This window comes from Vulpes lagopus, chromosome 8 (assembly GCF_018345385.1).
Source record: "Vulpes lagopus strain Blue_001 chromosome 8, ASM1834538v1, whole genome shotgun sequence".
NCBI lineage: Eukaryota > Metazoa > Chordata > Mammalia > Carnivora > Canidae > Vulpes > Vulpes lagopus.
In genome coordinates, this window is record NC_054831.1 from 129,158,548 (window position 1) to 129,179,824 (window position 21,277).

General features: G+C 54.0%; 1 protein-coding gene across 3 annotated transcripts; it reads right to left on the bottom strand.

The window, feature by feature from the left end:
* Positions 1–1,032: 1,032 nt before the first annotated feature.
* Positions 1,033–18,370, bottom strand: KLHDC7A (kelch domain containing 7A). Of its 3 annotated transcripts, XR_005989500.1 has the most exons (3): positions 18,219–18,370; positions 1,476–1,542; positions 1,033–1,296 (listed from the first exon to the last, which is right to left on the bottom strand). XR_005989500.1 is itself a non-coding variant. In XM_041767278.1 (2 exons), exon 2 carries the CDS (start codon positions 16,930–16,932, stop codon positions 14,584–14,586), a length of 2,349 nt encoding a protein of 782 aa, XP_041623212.1. In that variant the 5' UTR covers positions 16,933–17,581; positions 18,219–18,358; the 3' UTR covers positions 11,059–14,583. The 3 variants fall into 3 exon arrangements, 2 of the variants coding, with proteins under 2 accessions (XP_041623212.1, XP_041623211.1); XM_041767278.1 differs by lacking the exons at positions 1,033–1,296; positions 1,476–1,542 and adding an exon at positions 11,059–17,581 and having other exon boundaries at positions 18,219–18,358; XM_041767277.1 differs by lacking the exons at positions 1,033–1,296; positions 1,476–1,542 and adding an exon at positions 11,059–17,936 and having other exon boundaries at positions 18,219–18,354.
* Positions 18,371–21,277: the final 2,907 nt, after the last annotated feature.

Below are 21,277 nucleotides of genomic sequence, written 5' to 3' on the forward strand. Positions count from 1 at the left end.
ACGCCCCTGAGAAGGTGGGGGAAACATTCTTCCTCCCCAATGGAATAGAAGCAAGCAAAGAAATTTCTTTTTAAGAAGAGTTTAAAAACCACACAGCTAATTCACTGGGCTCGTTTGTTGGAAGTACAGCAGAGTGGCTTCAAGGTGCCTAGCTAGTTGGTGGCATAGCCTGGGCGAAGGCTGGTGTGCTGTTCTCTAGGAAAACAGTGGCTGCTAGCTCAGCCTCAGTGGGCTATCTGGTAGCCCCCATCAGCAGCAGAGCCCAGAATCTGTCCCCTCATATGACCAAATTTGGGGGAAGGCTAGAGTGGATTTACTTGCCATTTATGGCCATGAACGTATTCATTAACTCCTCACAACAGCTCTATGAGATGGGTATTACCCCCATTTTATAGATGCCGATATTAAGGCCTAGCGAGAATTACTGAGAATTACTTAGAAACCTGAATATAGGGGATTGCTTTCAGTGAATTGCGACATTATTCCTTTCAGAACATGTGGTGATGCTAACTAACCGTTGGCAAAGTGTTGCCAAGTACCAGTCCTGCTGGATCCTTCTTCAAAGCAGAAATAAGGCTTATCTGCAATTAGCTCCTTCATTGTGTGCAAACGGTACTAATTGCTTGAAAATAGTGTGTTCTCTTAAGTAGGTTAAACATTCCCTTCTGAAATCTTGTTTATACTATTAATTTGGGCAACAAACTCTTCCTTTATGGTGCATGGCAACTGCAGCCAGGCCAGGCTGGGAGAAGGATTACAAATTTTCACTCATTTGAACGGGGATGGGGTGTCAATCGACGCGAGCCCGCCGACCTTACTCGTGCGAGCCCATTGAAGAGAGGGTCAGCCAAATGTGGCAGCCACCTGATTATGAAATATTTGATGAGAAATGAAAATCCCTTCCTTTCTACTATCGGAGAACCTCGAACTTTCTGCCAACAAAATCTTGCCAACTGTTGGTCCTGCTGGGCTTACTTTAAGGAACAGATAAGACTCAATTTTAATTAGCACACTAATTGTTTCCATGCAAATGAATATGGGGAAAGAACTTGCAAACAGTTTATTTTCTTAAGTGGGTTACCAAGGTGCCCCCTGTAGCTTGCTCGATGGTGCTCCATTGGACAGCCAACTGTTGTGTTCACTGAATAGCACAAATCCAGCTCAACAAGCACTTCCAGAGCAGGGCCCTGGTGCTGAGCTCCATGCTGAAGTTGGGAGGTAGGGAGGTGAGATGAACCAGATGCAGACCTTGTCTTCTAGGGCTCCACCATCGAGGTCAAAGGTGTGGTTGCTAAACTGTATCAGTTAGGATTCCGGGTTGTAAGCAACAGAAATCAATTCAGGGTTAAGTGGAGAGAAAGGGAATGTAGTGAAGGGGTCAAAGGTTGGAAGTAGGCTGATCAGGAAGGCAAAGAGGGCTGACAGAGTAATAATCTGGTGGGTTGATTGCCATCAAAAGGATTCATTTCTCTGACCTTGTGTCCTTGTGTTGCTCAGGCCTGTGGCCTCTGTCGGGGTAGAAGAACCTCATAGTCTCAGTACCTGGGAGCATGCAAATTAAATGGACAAAAAAAAAAAATTAGCAAGAGAAAAAAAAAAACCCTCAAATGTATTCATGTGTAATACAGGAGCTTCCAGAAAAAGTAGCTCTCTAAGTGGCTGAAGTTTGGGAAAGAGAAGGGAGAGAAGAGGCTTCTATGGGAAAAAAACAAACGGGTTTCAAAGGGAACAAACAGGAGATAAGGAAATCTGTGATAATGTTTGTTTATGCAAGTGTGAGTGGTCTTTTCCATCTTTTTCATGGCCGTAAAGCTCCCCCAGAGGATGGAGTTTATGATAGTTTCAGTCCCAGAAGTTTTTGCTTTTAGCGAGATAAAGCAAGCTCACAGAAGGCTTCTTTCTGCATCTGTGAATCTCAGATGTCTTCAGTTTAAAACAATCTTCATATTAACTCTGAGTGTCCACGTGGGTACCCACACCTCTCCCCTGAATAACCACAATACCCTCCTAGCTGGTTTGCCCAATTCCTCTCTGGCTTCCCGCCCATACGTTCTCCCTGCAGCAGCCAGAGGGATGTCTTTAAAACCAGAATCAGATAATGCCATCCTGCGCTTAAACACCTCTGCAGACCCATGCTCAGATCTTGGCTTCGAATACTGTTGTCTAATAAAAAGAGCTAGGGCTCCTTAAAGAAATGATGGATTGTAGGACGGGGCAGGGAAAGTATAGCTGAGCCTGGAGCATCTTGCCATGCCAGAGAATAACAAAGTGCTCAAGAAACAAAATGATGGGGACATGTCTCGAAGGGACACAGGAGTCACCTGAAGGAGGTCTTAGTGGCCGAAACAGCAATAATATAGGTAAAAAAAAAAAAAAAAAAAAAGAAACAATATAGTATTGGAATATAACCCAAAGTACTACGTAAGTATCTATGAGTCTGTACTGATTTTCACAGATAAATTTTCGGGTAATTATTCAGATAAACAGGGAGGAAGAGATCGACCACCTGTACAGAAGAATTTCAACTATTTATGCAGATGCTCCTGCATGAAGGTGGCAGAGCAGAACTTCTTGTCCCTTAGGAGGGGGAACTCATGGAGACTTCTTCTGGGGGTAGGACATGGGAAGAGGGAAAAGGAGGTAATGTTACAGCAGAGAGTCCGACAAATGCACCCTCAGCCAGGTAGGTGCTCAAGGTCAAAGCCAACACTTGGTAAGTCAGGTACCCTTGCTATGATGTGATGAGAGGCACCCTGTACTTCTGTGCTCTTTCTCCCGGGATCCCAGTCGAGGAACTCATAGCCCACGAGCCAAAACCAAACCGAAGGATGAGCTACAAAGTACCTGACCAGTACTCCTCAAAACTGTCCAGGTCATTGGGGCACCCCGGGGGGCTCAGTGGCTGAGCATCTGCCTTTGGCTTGCAGGTCCTGGGATCGAGTCCCGCATCAGGCTCCCTGCATGGAGCCTGCTTCTCCCTCTGCCTATGTCTCTGCCCCCCCTCTCTCTGTGTCTCTCATGAATAAATAAATAAAATCTTTAAACAAAACAAAACAGCCCAGGTCATCAAAAACAAGAAAAGCCTGGGAACCCATCACCACCAAGAGGAGCCTCGAGAGATCCGACCTCTAAAAGTAATGTGGTATCTTGGATGGAATCCTGGAATGGAAAACGGACATGGAGTAAAAATTTGGGAAATCTGAATCCAGCATGGACTTCAGTTAATGATGACATGTCCGCGTTGGTTCCTTAGTTATGACAAATGTATCATATTAACATAAGATGTTAACCACCGGGGGCACGGGGTGTGTGGTCTCTGGGGGGCTCTCTGTCACGTCGCAACTCTTCCATGCATCTAAAACTCTTCTGAGAGAAAAGATTTATTAGCAAACAAAGCAAAACAAAATCCTCTGAGGGCTTCTGGTTGGGCTGAGAATAAAATCTAAATTTCTTATCCTAGTGGACAGTTGACATTGCTCTGCGGGACCCGGCTGGTCTCTGTCTCCCACCACCTTTCTGAACATTCTGGCCTTGTCTCGGGCAAGGACACTGGGGCCTTTGCTCCTGCGTCCTCTTCTCCCAGAATGCTCCTGCTTTTGCCAGAGCTTGCTCTCTCTTGCCCCACCCGCCCTCCCTCTTCTTCCCTCCCTCTCCCTCTTCCCCCCTCCTATCCTCTGGTTGAATCCTTCTCAATTGTCATATCCCAGTTTAAATGCCACCTCCTCCAAGAAGCCACCTTGAGAACAATGACGCATGTCCCCCCCACCTGCATCCTTCTCCATCACACTACATCGGTTTCTGGCACTGATGTCAGTCTGCCATTATTTTACATAAGCTGTTCACCGGTGTACTCCTGACCACCCCAGGAGAATGTGCCCAACCCACTCACAGCCATAACCCTAGGGCCTCGTGGGAGGTAGGAGTTTAATAAACACCCGATGAGTGGAGCAGAATTCACGTCTGCCCGTCTCTGCTGACTTGCTAGCCTTGTCACTCCGTGCCCTGACTTCCCCCCACCTCTGGATGGGACACCTCCCTTTACCCACCTCCAGCCCCAATCTTCCAACCTTCCATACTCCCTGTCCTCATCCCCTTGCACCTGCAGCATCAGGCCCTGTAAATACAGCCCTGTCCTGGGTGTGCGCACCCCGTGGAGATCATTACTATGCAATTAATGCTACTCAGTTGCGCGTTACTATAAGTGCCCATAATTGCATAATTAGGACCCATAATGTAACACAATCATTAACATGTTTTATACCTTGGCCTCTTCCAAACTAAATTTTTGTTAAAGCACCCCAAGTAATTAGTTTAGCGTGAGGATGGAGGAAGTTTCTAGAGAACAGAGCAAGCAGTCTCCCCTTTGTCTTTCCACGTGGTAATGAGGAGGGAATGCCTGGCATCTTTGAGAAAGACGCTATTGATTCTTTAGCCCCAAAGCATCCCCCTGAGCCCGGCTCTGTGTTGTTTGCTGAATTTTCTAGAATGAATGGGAACCAGTGTGTGTTTGTGCTTAACGCACATTCCCAATTATCTGTGCTGATGGAGCAGAGAACTCCCTCATCCTCGTAAGGGATATTTTCCAAAGTTAAAGGCAACAGTGGGGTGGGGGAGGTGGGGGGCGAGGGAAATGGGGAGTTAGTGTTTAGTGGGTGCAGAGCGTCAGGTTGGGAGGATGAGCAAGTTCAGGAGATAGTTGGTGGTGATGGTTGCATATCAATGGGGATGCACCTGCTTCCTCTGAATTGCACACTTAAAAATGGTTAAAAAGGTAACTTTTATGTTGTGTATCTCTACTACAATAAAAAGAAGCCCAGTGACATATTTTACTGGAAAGTAGGCACAGTATTCTGATAGGAGAAAAGGTCAGTTATGCAGCAAACACAGAGTAAGATCCCACTTTTTAAAAATTTTATTTTAAAATTATGCAGGGACACCTGGGTTGCTCAGCGGTTGAGCATCTGCCTGTGGCTCAGGGCATCATCCTGGAGTCCCAGGATCGAGTCCCACATCGGGCTCCTGCAGGGAGCCTGCTTCTCCCTCTGCCTGTGTCTCTGCCTCTCTCTCTCTCTCTCATGAATAAATAAATAAATCTTTAAAAAAATAAAATTATGCATAATAAATAAGAGGCTGGAAATAAAAAGTGTCAAAGCACATAATTGATTATTTCTGAGTGGGAGCGATATCTACTGTTTTCTTTTGGGCTTCTCTGTATTTTTCCATTTGGATATTCTATGGTCAATGCTTGTGTATCTTTTGCAGTCAGATTAAGCGTGGACACACAGCACCGTGAATGTACTTGATGCCACTGAGTTGTATACTTTAACGTGGCCGTGATGGCCAATATCTTGTTGTGTATATTTTAACACATACAAACGTGCTTAAAAACGCAAAGGCAACTTGTACTAAAGATGCTACCTACCTGGGGTTTCTTGGGGTTGATCCTGCCCTAATTTGCCATCACCCCCTGGTCCTGCTCCACTGCGTGGTCCAGGGGAGCGAGACCAGGTGTGGGACGTGAAATCGAGAAGCTAAAAGATACCAGGTATGGGTTTAAATGTTTCTAGGTACAATCCAAGATTTTGGCCTCTTCAGATCAGATGAGAAGCATTCTGTAACAGGAAGCTTTTTTTTTTTTTTTTTTTTGAGTTCACTCAGGATTTATTATGATTCAAATTGAGGCCAGGTTAAAGCTAACCCTCATATTTTCTACAAAGCAGGGATTGTTGACTGTGATAGCATAACCATGATTGCAGGAAAAACAATCACAAATCTTTAGAGGCTGAACTGTTTTCAGGAACACAAAGATACCACATCGCTTTGACACTCATTACAAATAAAGATGTGTTATATGTGTGTGATGTTTTTAACCTTCTAAAGTGTATTTGTGGTTTTTATTTATTGTGTTATCAGGCAAATCATGTGAAAGTGGCCCTTCTATTAAGATGGGAGATGCTGGAGCCCATTTGTTCACTGCCTGGAACTACCCAGCAGATAGGGGGAGGTCATTGGTGCCAGAGCAGGGCCCTCCCTGGTGTGAAGTCCTAAAGAAGGTAAAAGGGGATGGGCTATAGGGGAAAGGAGGGTGTGCCTCTTCTGCAGCTTCTAAAAGGAAGGAGGAGCAGGTGGGAGGATAGGCAGGGAGGATTGCAGTGACTTTGTTAAAGGGGCCTCATGAGGCCGTTATCCACGAGGGCCAAGGGAGCTGGGGTATTTATACACCAATTCCTGCCAGTGAGGCTCTCCAGGGGTGACACTTCCCCGGGCAGTGCCAGCTGACCTCTAGCATGGGCATCGGAAGGCTCTTGGGCAGCATGGAGGGGCTGACAATTGTGGCAGAGCAGGTATGCTCAGCGCTGCAAGGACTGGAGGACTCTTTGTGCCTCAATATTGTGCCCCAGAGTGAGGGTGGTGTTTGCAGGAAGGACAGAAGGCGTAAAATAGTCCCCCTCGGAGATGAGAGAGCAACTCAGCTGGGCAGTCCCAAACACCCCACTTGACGGTGCACTTTTTTTTTTTTTTTAAGATTTTATTTATTCATTCATGAGAGACACAGAGAGAGAGGCAGAGACACAAGCAGAGGGAGAAGCAGGCTCCCTGTAGGGAGCCCGATGCAGGACTTGATCCCAGGACCCCAGGATCACACCCTGGGCCAAAGGCAGATGCTCAACTGCTGAGCCACCCAGGGGCCCCTTGATGGTGCATTTTGAATAAGGACATAGCTCAGCTTCAGCGGCCTCTGAGCCATGCTGTGTGGCTGCTGTGTGCTGGCTGCGTGACAGGGGCAGACAAGACCTCCTTGCTACTCATGGAGACTTCACGGGGGCCGCAGACCTGCAGGCCAAGGAGTGAGATGTGGGGGACATTTGTGTGCAGTGTGGGGTGCCTGATGGAGGAGTAGGGCAATGTCAGGTGGTGGTGGGACTGATACTGATGGGGGAACAGAAGTCTAGCTGAGGACAAAGCTCGAGCCCAGGGCTGCACACTGACAACAGGCAGAGGGACATTCCTCTAGAGACTCAACTGTCTCGATGTTCATACTTTGCCAAGGGCAAGAGGCAATCTTAGCCCGACCCCCAGGATCCTGTGAGTCTACTTTACCATATAAAAATTCCTTTAGAAACATCCTTTATCTCTAAACCCCCCCAAGATCCATGTTGGCAATCATCTCCCAAGCACATGACCCACCGATAGACATCTGTTGTATTAGATGACTAATAAATGACCCACCGATGACTCAGGTTTTATTAGACAGTAATAAGTGACCTTTCCCCAACAATAGCCCCCTCAAGGTCCTGGAAACCTCGCTTCCAAAATTCCTTAGAGACTTACGCTCTCCCTAACCCCCTCCCAACCCCCAGGTATATAATCAGCCACCTCACAGGCCTGGGGCAGCAGCTCTTCCTGCCCCCGGGTCCTGTCCCCAGGCTTTAACAAAACCACTGTTTTGCACCAAAGACGTCTCAAGAATTCTTTCTTGGTCGTTGGCTCTGACCTCACCCCACCAAACCTCACCTATATTCCAAAACTTCATCAATACCACACGCTCAAGACCTTGAAGGATGAGTACTCCTGTCGCAGCTGCGAGATCTCTCTGAGCCTTAGTCCGTCTGTGAAATGGGACGATGATAGATTTGAAAACTCTGTAGGGATTTCTCAGTGAATGCAAGTGTTGGGTAATGCGCAGAGTGGCCTCAGGATTTCGGATTGCCAACCCTCACCCCCAGGGACCAAACTCATGCCAGGATGCTCCAGGGTGACCACAAAAATCACCAGCAGGGGGTCCAAGCAGCCGGGAAGCAGGCGGCCTCATGGAGAGGTCCCTGCCACTCTTATCCTTTCTCTGGTGTCACTGAGCTCCTGCCCTTGTCCATCCACTGTATGAACAAGATCCAGTGAGCAAGGTGGGCAAGGCCTCTGACCGCAGTGTTCCCGTGGGAGGCTGTTGCAGGGGGGCAGGAAGCAAAGCTCTCCCTGTTTTCACAGTGGATTTATCTCCCGACGACCCTGGAGCTGCCCCGGGTTGCACGGGCTCTCTCAATTATTGGCTGTGCAACCGCGGGCAGGCTACCTAACCTCTCTGTGCCTTACCTTTCTCATCCGTGAAACGGTAAAGTATCTCACACACAGGGTTGTTTTTAGATTTAAAGAATTCCTGGCAGGCAGGTGCCTAGCATAGGCCCTGGCCCTCAGTAGGTATCGGTGGCTATTTTTCAAGGAGCTGATCTGATTGTTCAGAACCATTCCCTGAAAGACCTTGGGTCTTGGGTCCTGGTGGGAACCTAGCCCTTCCGGGAATGGCAGAGGGCCTGAGCCCCAAGCCCCATGGCCAGGCCTTTGGGAGGAACCCCAGTGCTCTGGTTCTGGCTAGAATGGAGTGAGGACCGTGTTGCTGAATGAGCACGGGATTTGGAGCCAGGCAGACCTGGGGGAGCGTCCCAGCCTCTCCACCTCGTAGCTGCAGGATCCTGGGACAGTTGCTTCACTTTCTTGAATCCTACTTTCTGGAAGCACAAAGTGGTGGTAATCGTGATAGAGCACATGACGGTTGTGTCACTCACTCACTTGGGAGTTGCAAACCCCAAACGTAGTGGCTTAAAGCCACAACCCTCTATTTTGCTCATGAGTCAGTGGATTGGCACTTTGGACTGGGTTCGGGCAGGGGGTCTGCTGGTCTTGTTTGGGCTCATTCAGGCAACTGGGGTCGGCTGGGGGCTGGTCTCTGGGGCCGTTGACTGAGGGAACTGGTAACGGGGCCACGTGTCTCATCGTCCGGCAGGCTAACCTGGGCTTGCTCACGTGGGGACGGTCACAAGGTTTCTAAGAGCCACAAGGGAGGAAACCCAATGCCCAAGGTCTTCAAAGAAAGTTCCACAGGCAGATTCAAGGGGTGGAGGAGTCAATGGAAGGGGAGACTTGGACTATACCATCTACTGTTTTTTTTTTTTTTTTTACTGGGTTGTTTTGAGGATAAAACAAGATCATCCGGGTCAGGCGCCTGTTAGCATTATGAGTGCTCAATAAATGCATTGACATAGATTAGATTTGTCTCCTCTGATTTTTTTTTTTTAAAGTAAACTCTACAACAACATGGGGCCTGACCTCACGACCCCAAGATCAAGAGTTGCATGCTCTTCCGACTGAGCCAGCCAGGCGCTCCTCTCTCTTCTAGCTGTTCAGTGATTTTTAATTTTTGTGGAATGTCTTGTCTTTGTTTCCTCCCCCACGCCGCGAGGATAACCACTTTCAGGCAGCGATGCCCTTTGTAAGGGTTTGATGAGGGAGGGAAGGATGGTGCCCGGATGCGGTGTTGTTATCCTATTACCCATGTGAGATCTGTCTCCATCTCTTCTTCGCACACCAAAATGCAAGCCAGCCTTTTCAGTTGTGTTCATATTTTGACCCACATCCCACTTTCCAAGAGAGCTGTTTTGTAGACACTGCCTGGAGCTGTCCTTTCCTCCGGCTGCTGGAGCCTCTCCGCCTAATCTCCCGCTCCCCCAGGGCACCTCCTCCCTTGTGTTCCTCCCCTTCCTCTGCTCTGCCTCGGAGGCTCCTCCGGGCTGGAGCCACAGCTTCAGGGGTTTGCAGGGGAGCCCTGGGGACATGAGGCTCTTCCAGGCAAGGATGCCAAAGGCCTGAAGTGAGGTGTACCTGTCATGACTCTAAGTACCCGCAGGCCAGACACAGCGCGGGGCTCCGATGGCTCTGAGGGACCCTCACCCCATCTGTAAAAGAAAGGAGCCCCCTCCCCGCTGCACCTCCTCAAGATCTCCAGGGAGCTCTGAGCAGCTCCCGAGGCTCCCCTGCACTGCCCAGTGCACTGGGAAAATGCTTAGGGTTTTGAGCCTGGGGAGGCTCCAATCAGGCCGTCAGCTGCTGTGGAAGGGGAGGGAACAGGTACAGGGCCTCAAAACCTGAATAGGGTAAGGCATGAATTACTTGAGCGCCGCCCCCTCCTCCCCCAAGCCCCCAGATCTTGTCAAGCCAGACAGGGCTCCTGCAGGTTAAACATTAGACAACCTTCCTCTGGAGCTGGGATGCTGAGAAAGGGGAGTGGGGGGAACCAGCAGACCCCCTCCCAGCTGGCCCCTGCAGAAGCCAGTGGTACTTCTGAGACCACCCTGGAGCAGTCCCTGGGCGGGGTGCTTCATGCACATTCGCTTGTGAGTTCACACAGCATCGTCTTGAGGCTGGTGGGGGCAAACCTATTATTTTGCAGATGCAGACATTGAGGATCGGAGAGTTTAAGGATATTTTCTTTGAGGGGCACCTGGATGGCTCAGTTGGCTAAGCATCCGAGCCTTGATTTCAGCGCAGGTCTGATCTCTCAGGGTCGTGAGATCAAACTCAGAAGTTGGGTTCCACGCTCAGCGAGGAGTCTGCTTGAGACTCTCTCTCCCTCTCCCTCTGCCCCTCCCCGCCTTCGAAAAGAAATACATAAATCCTAAAAAAAAAAAAAAAAGGAATATTTTCTTAGAGTTCAAAGGTCAAGGATGGAGCATCCGTGATCAGTGTGAGTTGGGGAGGGGTCGGGAGAGGCCCAGGGGATGGCTGATGCCCACCGAGCTTCTGGCCCTGCGCTTCAAGAGAGGGGAATGGAATGCATCGAGTGGGCAGGTCAGGTTCAAGAGTGTTTTGAAGGAAACTGAGGGTCTTGGATCTTTGCCACGAAGGTGAGTCTCCTTGAACTCCACGAGCCTCAATTTTGTCTCCTGTACAATGGGGTTGTCATCAGGGTCAGCGAAGTGATGTGTAGAAAATTCACATCTAGTCCAGTGCTTGGCATATACTGAGCAGGGGCTCTAGAAACATGGCCCCTATCCTATATCCTGGCTCCAGCAAGCCGTGGGGCACCAGGGACGGCCCCTCCAGGCAGCCTTCCTTCCTGGCGGGGCATTGCCAAGAGCAGCCCCATGCCCCACATTCGGAGTGCGGCCGGGCCCAGCCCCGGGCAGATGCTGTGGCTTCTAAGCTCGCTTCCGCAGCCCTGTATTCCAGACCAGCCCTAGACTGGGCTTCTCTTGTAAATATTGATGGAGGCCCCAGACAGAGAGGAACAGGAAAACAAAGGACGATTTATTTATGATGGAAAAAGAAACCAACAGGGGGAAAAAAAATCCACAGGCCCGACAGGAGGAGAGAGTGTTTAAATAAACCGTGGTACAGCCACTCGATGGAGCATCCTTGCACCTATTGAAATGCTGTTTACCGAGGGTTTGTAGCAACACGGGAAATGCATATACTAAAAAGCTGAGTGAAAAAAAGGAAGCAGCTGAATTGTAACTTGGGTATAATCACACGTAGGCAAAAATCAAGCCGCAGAAAAAGATGCCCAGGCTGGAGGGACACACACCGCAGAGGGGGTTGTCTCTGGATGGTGAAACTAGGGAGATTTTTTTTTGTACTTCTGTATTTTCCAAATTTCTTTCCTACAATGTCGTGGTTGGCCTAACGTGGAAAGCAACCCAAACTGAAGGGTTGGGTTTTTTTTTTGTTGTCGTATTATAAAGAACAAACACTTCATGGGGAAGCAGGATGGATGACCCAAGGAGAAGGCAAGGGACAAGGCCCCCCGGGAGGCTGAGGGCTTGAGGTGGCCAGACAAGGCTATCACACGAGGCCGAGTGCTGATCCTAGACTCTGACCCCATGAAGGACCACGGGCAGGCTGACACCCGGACACACTCAGGGGTGGCGGTGGCGTGTGATCTGGACTCTCCCCTTATATGCGTGCTCTCTGCTTCTCTCCTGCGAAGGTAGCTTACCTCCCTGCGAGGAGCCTCCTTCCTAATCTTTGGCAGAACGGGCTTCTCTCCCTTGCGGGAATGGCTAGAGCAGGATAGCTGGCTTCCTGTCCTCTTCACGCAGAGGTGGAGCTCCTCGGAGGCAGCCCTGCCCTTGATGGCATTATGCTACCTCCCTGCCTCCCCTGCCTTCCTAGCATGTGTGCAGCATAGGTTCCATTCATTTGTTTAGGCATTTGTTTGTAAAAATTACCTGTTTTCCTCCACCAGGACATGGGCCCTGTTAGGGCAGGGACCTTCCACATACCCAGCACCTGGAACAGTGCCTGGCCTAAATGTTCCACGAGTGAATCCTGACTGTCGGCCCCAGGTGGTCTTTGCAGACCCCCCGAACTACCTTGCTCTATCTACCATGATGGCCCTGATGCTAGCTCTGGACACCCAGGCCGGGGATGAGAAATGCACCAGCTCTCACCTGGGTCAGACCGGTTCTGAGGCTCAACATGAAAAGATAAGGCGATCGATTAGTGATGTCTGCCCAGGACCACAGGGAGGTGGATGAGATATGCCCGTACTTTCCATCTCAACCCTCCCTTCATCCTGAAGACCATATCCACCATCACTGGGTCTGGAACGAATTCCGCTGTTTCCCTGTTCCTGACCACAGGACCATGGCCCAGGCAGGGGGGCTCTGAAAAGTTTTCTGGAGTGATCCCCAGTTCACCCTGGGCTTGGAGCACCACCCCCCCGCATGGTCTCCCTGCTTGGTTGCAGTCTAGTCCATTGCCTGGCTCCTCGCTGGAGGCCTGCCATTGGGGGCTGGATCTGGCTCCATCTGCCCCCAGCTCCCACATGGGGTTCACCTCCCAAACAACCCCCAGCCTGGCATCGTGATGCCAACGCCGCCTCTCAGTCCTGTCATTGAGTTACCTTGCTTCCCCGCCAAGGGTCCCTTGGAGGCTCTTGCCTGAGTGTTGGCTCTGAGCGTGAGCATGGCCTTGGCAGGGGCTGTGGGGTCACCAGGCTCCAATTTAGAAGTAAAGTAGGCAGCCTCACCTTCTAGGCCCTAGAATGGGGACAGTGGCCTTGAGTGGTCCAATAACAGTTCTCGTCTCCATGCCAAACTCCCCGGTATTCCTTGCTCTAATCGCACATTTTCCAGGAAGACCCTGGCTCAGCCCTGGCAGCTGCAGTGAACGAGAGCGCCTGTCCAGACCCCCAGGGGAGTTTGGGAAGGATATTCTGCGGGGTTCTCATTTCTCTGGCAGAGAAGGCCGCGAATCGTCCTTCCCATTTTCAAGGTAGGAACTCTGAAATCCAAAGCATCCTTAGCTCCCCACTTGCCAGGCCTGCCCTGCTGCACCCCCATCTCTACCGTTTTCCTCCAGGTTGTTTGTCACTTTAGGAGGGGTCCCAGCTGCCCCGGCTTCCGGCTGGCCCCAGGAGCATCGCTGCCCTTGTATCTGTGTGTGTGTCGTCCTCAGCGAGGAGACAGGGCTGTGGCAGTAGATCTGACCGGTCTCTCTCCCTTCCCTCCAGGAGGAATGGGCAACTGGACTATTCTAGGTCCTCAGCTCCCGCATGGACCTGCCCTTCCCTGCTCTCCTGTCCAACCAGGCAGACCAGGTGACCATGTGGCACAGGCAGGGAGGAGAAATTAGGCCATCATCTCTCACCAGCCCGGGACGGGTGCCTGGTGGTGGCTGCCCCTGCTCCCCGAGGTGAGGGCTGTGTTGTTTGGACAGCTGTTTCGTGCAGGCTCTGAGATCTGGGGCGGGAGTCAGTGGTCACTTATCACCGTATCCAAGCAGGGGAGCTCAGAGGAGGACGGAGTGGGGGTGGTGCCCTCAGATCACATCTCCTCCTCCCTCTCCGGAGACCTCAGATGTGGAATCCCTTGGGTTCTTCGTGGACCACTACAAGATGTATCTTTTCTTTCCTTTCTTTTCCTTTCTTTCCTTTTCTTTTCTTTTCTTTTCTCTTTTTTTTGGAAGGATTTTATCTATCTATTCATGAGAGACAGAGAGAGAGGCAGAGACACAGGCAGAGGGAGAAGCAGGCTCCATGCGGGGAGCCCGATGCAGGACTCGATCCCGGGACCCTGGGATCCACCCAGGCGTCCCAAGATGTATGTTTTCAAATGGCTGCTAATTGGAGGTGTCTCCTCCTAGTAGACTAGAATTCCAGGTAATAAGAGAAAGTGAAATGGGTAAGGGTCAATTTACTCTGCAGGAAAGGGTCCCATGGGCAGCTCCCACTGCAGCTGTTCTACTTCTCCAACCATCTTTCCTCTGGCCGGGCCCCCCTGGGGCTCCCCGGGGCTCTTGGCACAACCAGAACCACCCCCCTGTGTGTCCCAGGTGTTTCTGAAACTCTGGAGTTAGGGGCTCAGTGGCCAGTGTTTAGGAAGGCACCGAAGTGGTTTATAGGGAGCTGGCCCACCTCCAGCAGGGTCGGCTCGAGGAGGTTATTGGGGATCACCTGGCACTAGGCACTGTCTTTGGGATTGGGCTGCACCCCTGAACTTTGGCGAGGTTCTGACAGCCCTTCCCCCAACAATTTAGATTTGAAGCAAGGGGGGACTCATCCCTGCACACGTGGCTGCCCTCAGCCTCAGGGCACCAGGCCCTGGTTCCATTTCCACACTGCACCTCTGCATCCCACCGACAGCAAAGCTGCATCCGAGGGCCCCGGCCAGCAGAGCATGTAGGATTAGAATTCACCCCTTGCTGGCCAAACGCCTGAGCGGCCTGCTCTCCCAGAAATGGCCCACGGAGCTACAGGTCGGGGATGCTTTCCGCTTCCCGGTTTGGCAGCAAAGGTGCGGCAGCGGGTGGCTAGACCCTGGTCTGCGGCACGTCGGGGCCGGGCAGGGTCAGGACGGCGGGCAGGAGGGTGCCCCGCGGGGAGGGGAAGCTCTGCAGCTCCTTGGGCAGGAACCTGGGCGAGATGTGGTCGGCCAGGAAGCAGAGCGTGTGCTGGCGCCCCACGCAGTACACGAGGTCGCCCACCACCGCGCACTGGAAGGCGTCGGGGTAGGGCGTCCGGTACGTGGCGCACTCGTACCAGAGGCGGGCGCTGGCGCTGCAGCGGTACACGCTGATGCCCAGGCTGCGGTTGAGGTCAAAACGGTAGAGAAAGCCGTTGACCGCCACCATCTCGGCCGTGCGGTCCTTGCCGCCGCCCGTGGGGCCGGCCTGCCAGCGCTGCTCCCGGGCCGAGAAGCGCAGCAGCAGGTAGCGCAGGGTCCCACCCGTGACGAAGATGTCGCCGGCGCAGGCTGTGGCCGTGTGCGCCAGCGCGAAGGTGTCATTGGGGAGCGGTGAGACGAAGGTCCAGCGATCCTGGCGGGGGTCGTAGCATTCCACCGTGTTCAGACACTCGCCCCCGATGGCGTACAGGCGGCCGTCCAGGGCCACCAGCCGGCAGTGCGGCCGGGCCTGGTTCAGCGGGCACACCTCGCTCCAGATCCCCGTCAGCGGGTTGTAGCAGAAGACGCGGTTGGAGGGCTGGGGCCCAGACCCCTGGCAGCCGGACACCACGAAGAGATAGTTGAAGAGACTGCAGAGGGCACAGCCCCGGGACACAGCCTCGGGGGGCAGGCAGGCCAGTGGGCGCCAGACATCCCCCTCCTCATCGTAGCAGCAGAGACGGCTCGAGTCCCCCGGGGGGCACACATCGGCCACCACCAGGTGCCTGCGGCCACGCAGCCGCTGCTGGAGGATCAGCTCCCGCTCCGTCCCGCTCAGGCAGCCGTAGATGTCCGGGCTGCGCAGGACCTGGAGATAGTTGTCGCTCATCACCTTGTAGGCCGCCTCCTTCAGCGCCTCCAGCTTCTGCCTCTTGGCCAAGGTCAGTACCTGGTAGCAGTTGCCCAGATCCAGGTGCACATCCGGAGCCGAGCTAGGGGCCAGCGGCAGGTGGAAGAAATTGGTCCCCGCTACGAGCTGCACGCAGGGCTCCCCCCTGCTTCCGGCCGAGTCGGCCCCGAGAGACACAGGGGGCAGGGGGCAGCCGGGCTGGTTGCTCCCATCTGGGCAGGACGGCCTGGTGGCCCCGAAGCCATCGAGCCGTAGCTGGAGCTCCGGGTTCTCCGTGATCTGGAGGAGGCTGTCCTTCCTGCTGAAGCCTTGCGTGGAGGGTGACGGCGCAGGCTGGGGGGCGATGGGTGTGTGGGCTCCACCTTCCCGGTCATCGGCGTGGCCTCCTGATGCCGTCCCTGTCTCCAAGGGGCCTGGCAGGGGCACAGGGGGTGGGGCCTCAGCCCTGGCAGCCGATCTGGGGGCCAAACTGCCCTTGGAGCTGGCCCGGGAGGTGGATTCCACATAGTAATCATATACCTTGCCCTTCAGCTTGGGCCCGATCCCCTCCACCTCCTCTTCCACACGCACCCGGGCCACTGACCAGTAGGTGTAGGAGGCGCTGGTGGCCCCCTCGCGCTGATGCAGGATCAGGCCCAGGTCCCCGGCGGCCCGGAGGGCCCCGGCCTCTTCCCTGCGGGTGAAGATCCAACTCTTGCTCATGTCATTCTTGCCTTCCACGTGGGCCGCCCAGTTGGTGGGGGCGGGGTCCTGCTGCCCGGGTCCCAGCTGCCCGGGGGGGCCGCCGTCCTGCCAAGGGGCAGGCTCGCCACCCGCACGGCTGCTGTCTGCTGCGGGAGAGTTTTGGGATTCGCGGCCCAAATGGAGGTGCCGGGGCGGCTCGGGCTTACCGCCAGCAGCTGTTCCCACCTCCAGGCCACTGCAGCGAGGAGGTGCCAGCCCAGAGTCCGGGCGCTGCCCACCCCCTTCCTCACCAGCGCCGTCCTTCTCGGGCTCCCGAACCTCTTGGGCCTCTGAGTCTTCGGGAGAGGGTCCTGCTGCCGGGACTTGGGAGTCCCCCTGCTTCTCCCAGCCGCGGCCCTGTGCTGCTCTGGCTCCCTCGCTTCCCCTCCGGCGTCTCAGCACACTGTGCGGTGCCCCGGGAGCAGCTCCCTGGGCCGCAGGCTGCCCGGAGCCCTGGGCTTCCTCCTTGGCCTCGGCCTTGGTGTTCCTGCCCCGCGGCGGGGCCTGGGCAGGCCTCGACTTGTACAGCCTGTAGGCTATGGTCAGCAGGAGCAGGGCAGCGGCGGACAGCACCACCTTGCCTGCCAGCTGCATGTCCAAATGCCAGTCCTGGGCCTCCGCTCCTCCTCTTCCGGGGAGCATGCTTCCCAAAGCAGACCCGGGGCTGAAGAATGTCAAGAATCCTATTAATGATTGCCCAATAGGGCCCGGTTCCTGGTTCCTGCCGAGCCAAGCTGGAGGGGGTTCTGGGCTGGCTCTGGTCAGCCAGTGGCCGGTGGGTGGTGGAGCAAAGGTGACTTTGAGCTGGCAGCGGGTGGCCACCGGGCTCAAGGCCAACAGATCTCTGCGCTGGCCTCCTCGGATGCTTCGATGCTTTTCCTGGGGGTGGGAGTGGGGGTTGTGCCCCAGGGCTGAGCTTGTGATCGGCCTCCTAGCCGGCAGCAGCTGGAGGATGTTAGGAGTGTCCAGCAGGTACACAAAGAGGGAGGAAGCTCTTGACCAAACAGTCACCCGATGCCAGGAAATGCACGGGGTTGGTTATTACATGTGTGTGTGTTTTATTTTCTCTTTTGCAAATCCACTGGGCTCTGAGTGTTGGGTGTGGTGAGCTGTGAGACAGGTGGAGCCATGGCAGGTGTGGCATGAGATCCTCCCCGTCTCTTTCCTTCCTGATGGGGTCTGCTTCTCCCGGCGGGAAGGTCCAAGATTAGCAGCAGGGAAGGCTGAGCCCGGGACCGCAGCCAAGCCACCTGGCCTGCCTGTGAGTGCCTCTGCCCTCCCTCTGGCCCTCCTGAGAGCAGATGGGGAAAGCACCGGGCATTAGTGCCCAGATCAGGGCTAGACGTGCGGCACCTCCTTGCCCTCGAAGACAGACAACGTCCTCTGGTGAGAGGCCAAGGGAGAGTCACTCGCCCCTATCTCACCAGTGCTGTGGGTTCCAGATCTAGACTGCCTCCACCTCGTGAATGCTCAGGAAACATCAGCCAATCCTCTTCCTCTCCTCTTTCTCCTCCTCCTTGGGGTCATTATCACTCATTAATGGTGACCAGCTGGACCTGGAGCACAGCTCTAATTCTGCACCTCTCCAGACCAAGGTCCTCTCCAGGCACCCAGAGGCCAGGGCAGGGCTCTCAGACTCGTGCTGCCTATGGGACCAACACATAGAGTGGCTGACGTGCCCCACAGGGCCTCATCCCCTGTGTTGGAGACCCTTAGAGTCTAGGTCGTACCCAGATCACTCTTGGAGTCTAAATGCTGGTATCTAATTTAAAAAGGAGGAAAACAACAACAACAACAACAACCCACCACTCTGTGGGCCAAAGGACACACATATCTGGGAGGAATTTGACCCCAAAACCTTGACTTGCAGAGAAACTCCTGACTGTCCACACTGGTGTTCAGAGCCTCCACGTCCACCCCCAGCTTACCCTTTGAGCTCATCTGAGCGCTGACCCAGGCCGACCTCCCTGGTGCCCGCGGGTCCTCATTCCTCTGGCTCTTCAGAGTTGGGTCCGAGGCTGTGCTTCCCAAGCCTTCTTCCCCGGCGCCTCGATCCTTCCAGAGCTGGCTTCCCCTTCTCTGGGTCTCTTGTTCTCTGTGGCGTGCCTCCTTCAGCCTTTGGCACACAGGCCAGGGGTCAAAGTGCACTCTGATCTGCTGGGCCGAGCACAGTTGGGACAACTGCCAGCGTGCACCGTGCCTTTCCACGGGTAGAATGGAGATGGGCACTCTGGATGAGTCTCATCGGATGCCTACCATCCCGTTGGGGAGAGATGCAGTTGTCACCCCCGTTTTATGGCAGCTCCAAGCTCACGTCCCTTGGCTTGCAAATGGGGACTTGCATCCCTGTTTCCAGAGTCCAGAGTCCAGGGTTTTACAGACTTCACTCACCAGGTACGGTTTTCCCGGGGATCAGCCCTCCGCAGCCTGTTCTGCAGGCAACTGGAAGTGGGGTCCCCCCCTATTACTTTTCCTCACGGTCAAAATAGTGATTCAGATGGAATATAGTGGGCATGCGAGCCCCTGGGGTGCTTGTCAGGAATGCACATCTCCATGCTCTGCTCCCGGGCTTTCTGATTCCATAGTTTTGGGGTGTCTCCCAGGAAATCTGTCTGACACCCACCTCACTTCCCTGAGTCTAGGAATGAAAAGTAAGTCCACTTTGCTACTTGGCTGCTGAGAATTCCTTTTATCACCGGGGTGCAGGTGGGTGTGTGAGCACTTTGTTTCACCAGGGCCAGTGACCGGAAATGGGGAGTGGGGTTACTTTGCATATGTAAGATCATTTAGTCTTCCTAGTAATCAGGGGAGGCAGATGCTGTCATCGCCCTCATCCTCCAGGTGAGGACATGGCCTCACAGGCGTCTGCCAACGTCACGTAGACTGTGAGTGGAAGAGTCTTGATGTATAAACAGGTCTCTGGCTGCGTGGATCATTTCTCTTCCTCTGGGAATGGGAGGACCAGGTGTGAAGGGTATAAAGGGTCATACAAATGATTTGTCCAGTGGTGAATCCAGGATTTTCTCCCTCCCCTCCACTGGCCAAGCTACCATTTCAGTGGTAGGGGCAGCTTTGGGACTCTCATACCCTTGGAGAGGGACAGACTTCTGGGATGCCCCTTGGGTGACAACGCTGTGACCTGGACTTGTCCTCTCCAGATGCCACCAAGTGAGCAGGGGGTCGGCCCCCCTCAGCATGCTGCTTCCCACCCAATAAAGACTCCACTGCGCAGGGAGCACTCTCTCTGTGACTCCAGCTTAAACCTTTTGAGTCAGACAATCACTCTTTCTGTTTGGAAACTTGATCCTGGGCACTGGGTGTGGCCAAACAGGTCCCCTGGGGTGGCAGGGGAGTGGAGAAGGGCCCCTGGGAGCAGAAAACACAGTCCCAGCCCCTAGGGGCCTTACATCCTGACTCATAAGATGGCACAGGGCCCTGAAATATGACCAAGCTATACTGTATCATGGAGGAAAAGTTAATGAGGTGACTTGTCAACAGGTGCTCATTGGCAAAGTACCACGGCCAGGGAGGCCAGAGCCAGGGGCATCAGAAGAGAGGTCAAAGGAGTATTCCAGAAACAGGTGTTGAGCATCGAGTATTGATAAAGGAAGGAGGGGGGGTGCAGACGGAGTGATTGAACAAATATTCAGCAGAGGCTCAGCATGGACAGGCCCCTTGCTGGTAGGATGACTCGGGTTACACAGGGCACCCCAGAGGGCTGCGAGCTCGGGGAGCCGATGCTGAGCAGGAGGATGGTTGGGGGTGGTGATGCTCGTTGGTGAGGGTTTCCATGGGAGAGGGCACCGGGATAGCACAGAGTGTGGATGTGGTCAGAACAGGGAAGACCAAGGGGAGAGAAATAGCAGGTCTGAGGACACAGGGGCGTGGCCACCATGACGGGGCCTGGACATCTCCAGACTGGGGTGTGGGGCAGGTGCAGGCTGTGTGTGTGGGGAGGGGTGGGCGCTGTGTCAGGTAGCACTGGTTTGACTGTTGGCCTGGCATTTCCCGAGACCTTCCCTGTTGGAGGGCCGAAGTAACACATGCTGAGCACGGGGAGCACGGGGAGCACGGGGAGCACGGCGAGCAGGGCCTGCAGGCGATGGGGCTTCCCCGGGGTGCAGCCTGCCTTCCGGGAGACACCTGCCAGAGAAGAGAGAGTTGGTACTCACAATTCCCAGAAGGGTCCCCCACGCCGCACCACGCAGGGCCTTGCGGGAAGGCACTGGGGTCAGGAAGGAGGCAGACAGGGCAGGAGGACAGAATGGGAGCATTACTGTGGTTTTCATGGGAAGGAGTGGGCAAGACAAGGAGAAGAGATTTAGCATCGGCTACTCTGAATAATTTCAGGGGGCCCCAGGGCTGTCTTTCATTTGTCTCATCCCTGGCCCTGGAGTAATTCCCGGGGGACTATGGGCCCTGGTGTACAGGTGCCTCGAGAGGGTCTGATAAAGCAGGTGGTTGTGGCTCTGCTTTGGGCTGGCTCATTTGCAAATGAAAGGTGCGCTCCTGGGTGAGTCATTTGCCGCCTGCGGGGACCAAAAAGAGCTAATCCTGGGAGTTCACCGTTAGCTCAGCCAGGTTGCTGCTGCCCGCGTCCACCATACAGAAAACAAGAGGATATAGCCTCTCCGGAGTGGAAGACCAGAAGACAAAAGAGCCAGGACGTGGGGGCCTCTAAGCGGTGGCAAGCTCCCCTGCAGGGCGGCTGGGAGTGAGCTCTCGGCATCCTGCAGGTGAGCACCTCACTCCACCAGCTGCTCCAAGCTCCGTAAATTACGGCGTCCCCCCCAACACCCCCACCCCGGTCTGTTTGGAAAAAGTGAAATGAACAGATGAAGACGGGAGCGAAATTAAAAGATAATTGGAAGCCTATATCCGGCTGCTGTGTGTGCGCGTGCGCGCCGCCAATCTGGCCTCTCCGCGCTGGTGGGACAAGCAGAGACGTCTCGGGTGGCCTCGGGGTGGATGAGATAGAGCCAACCGC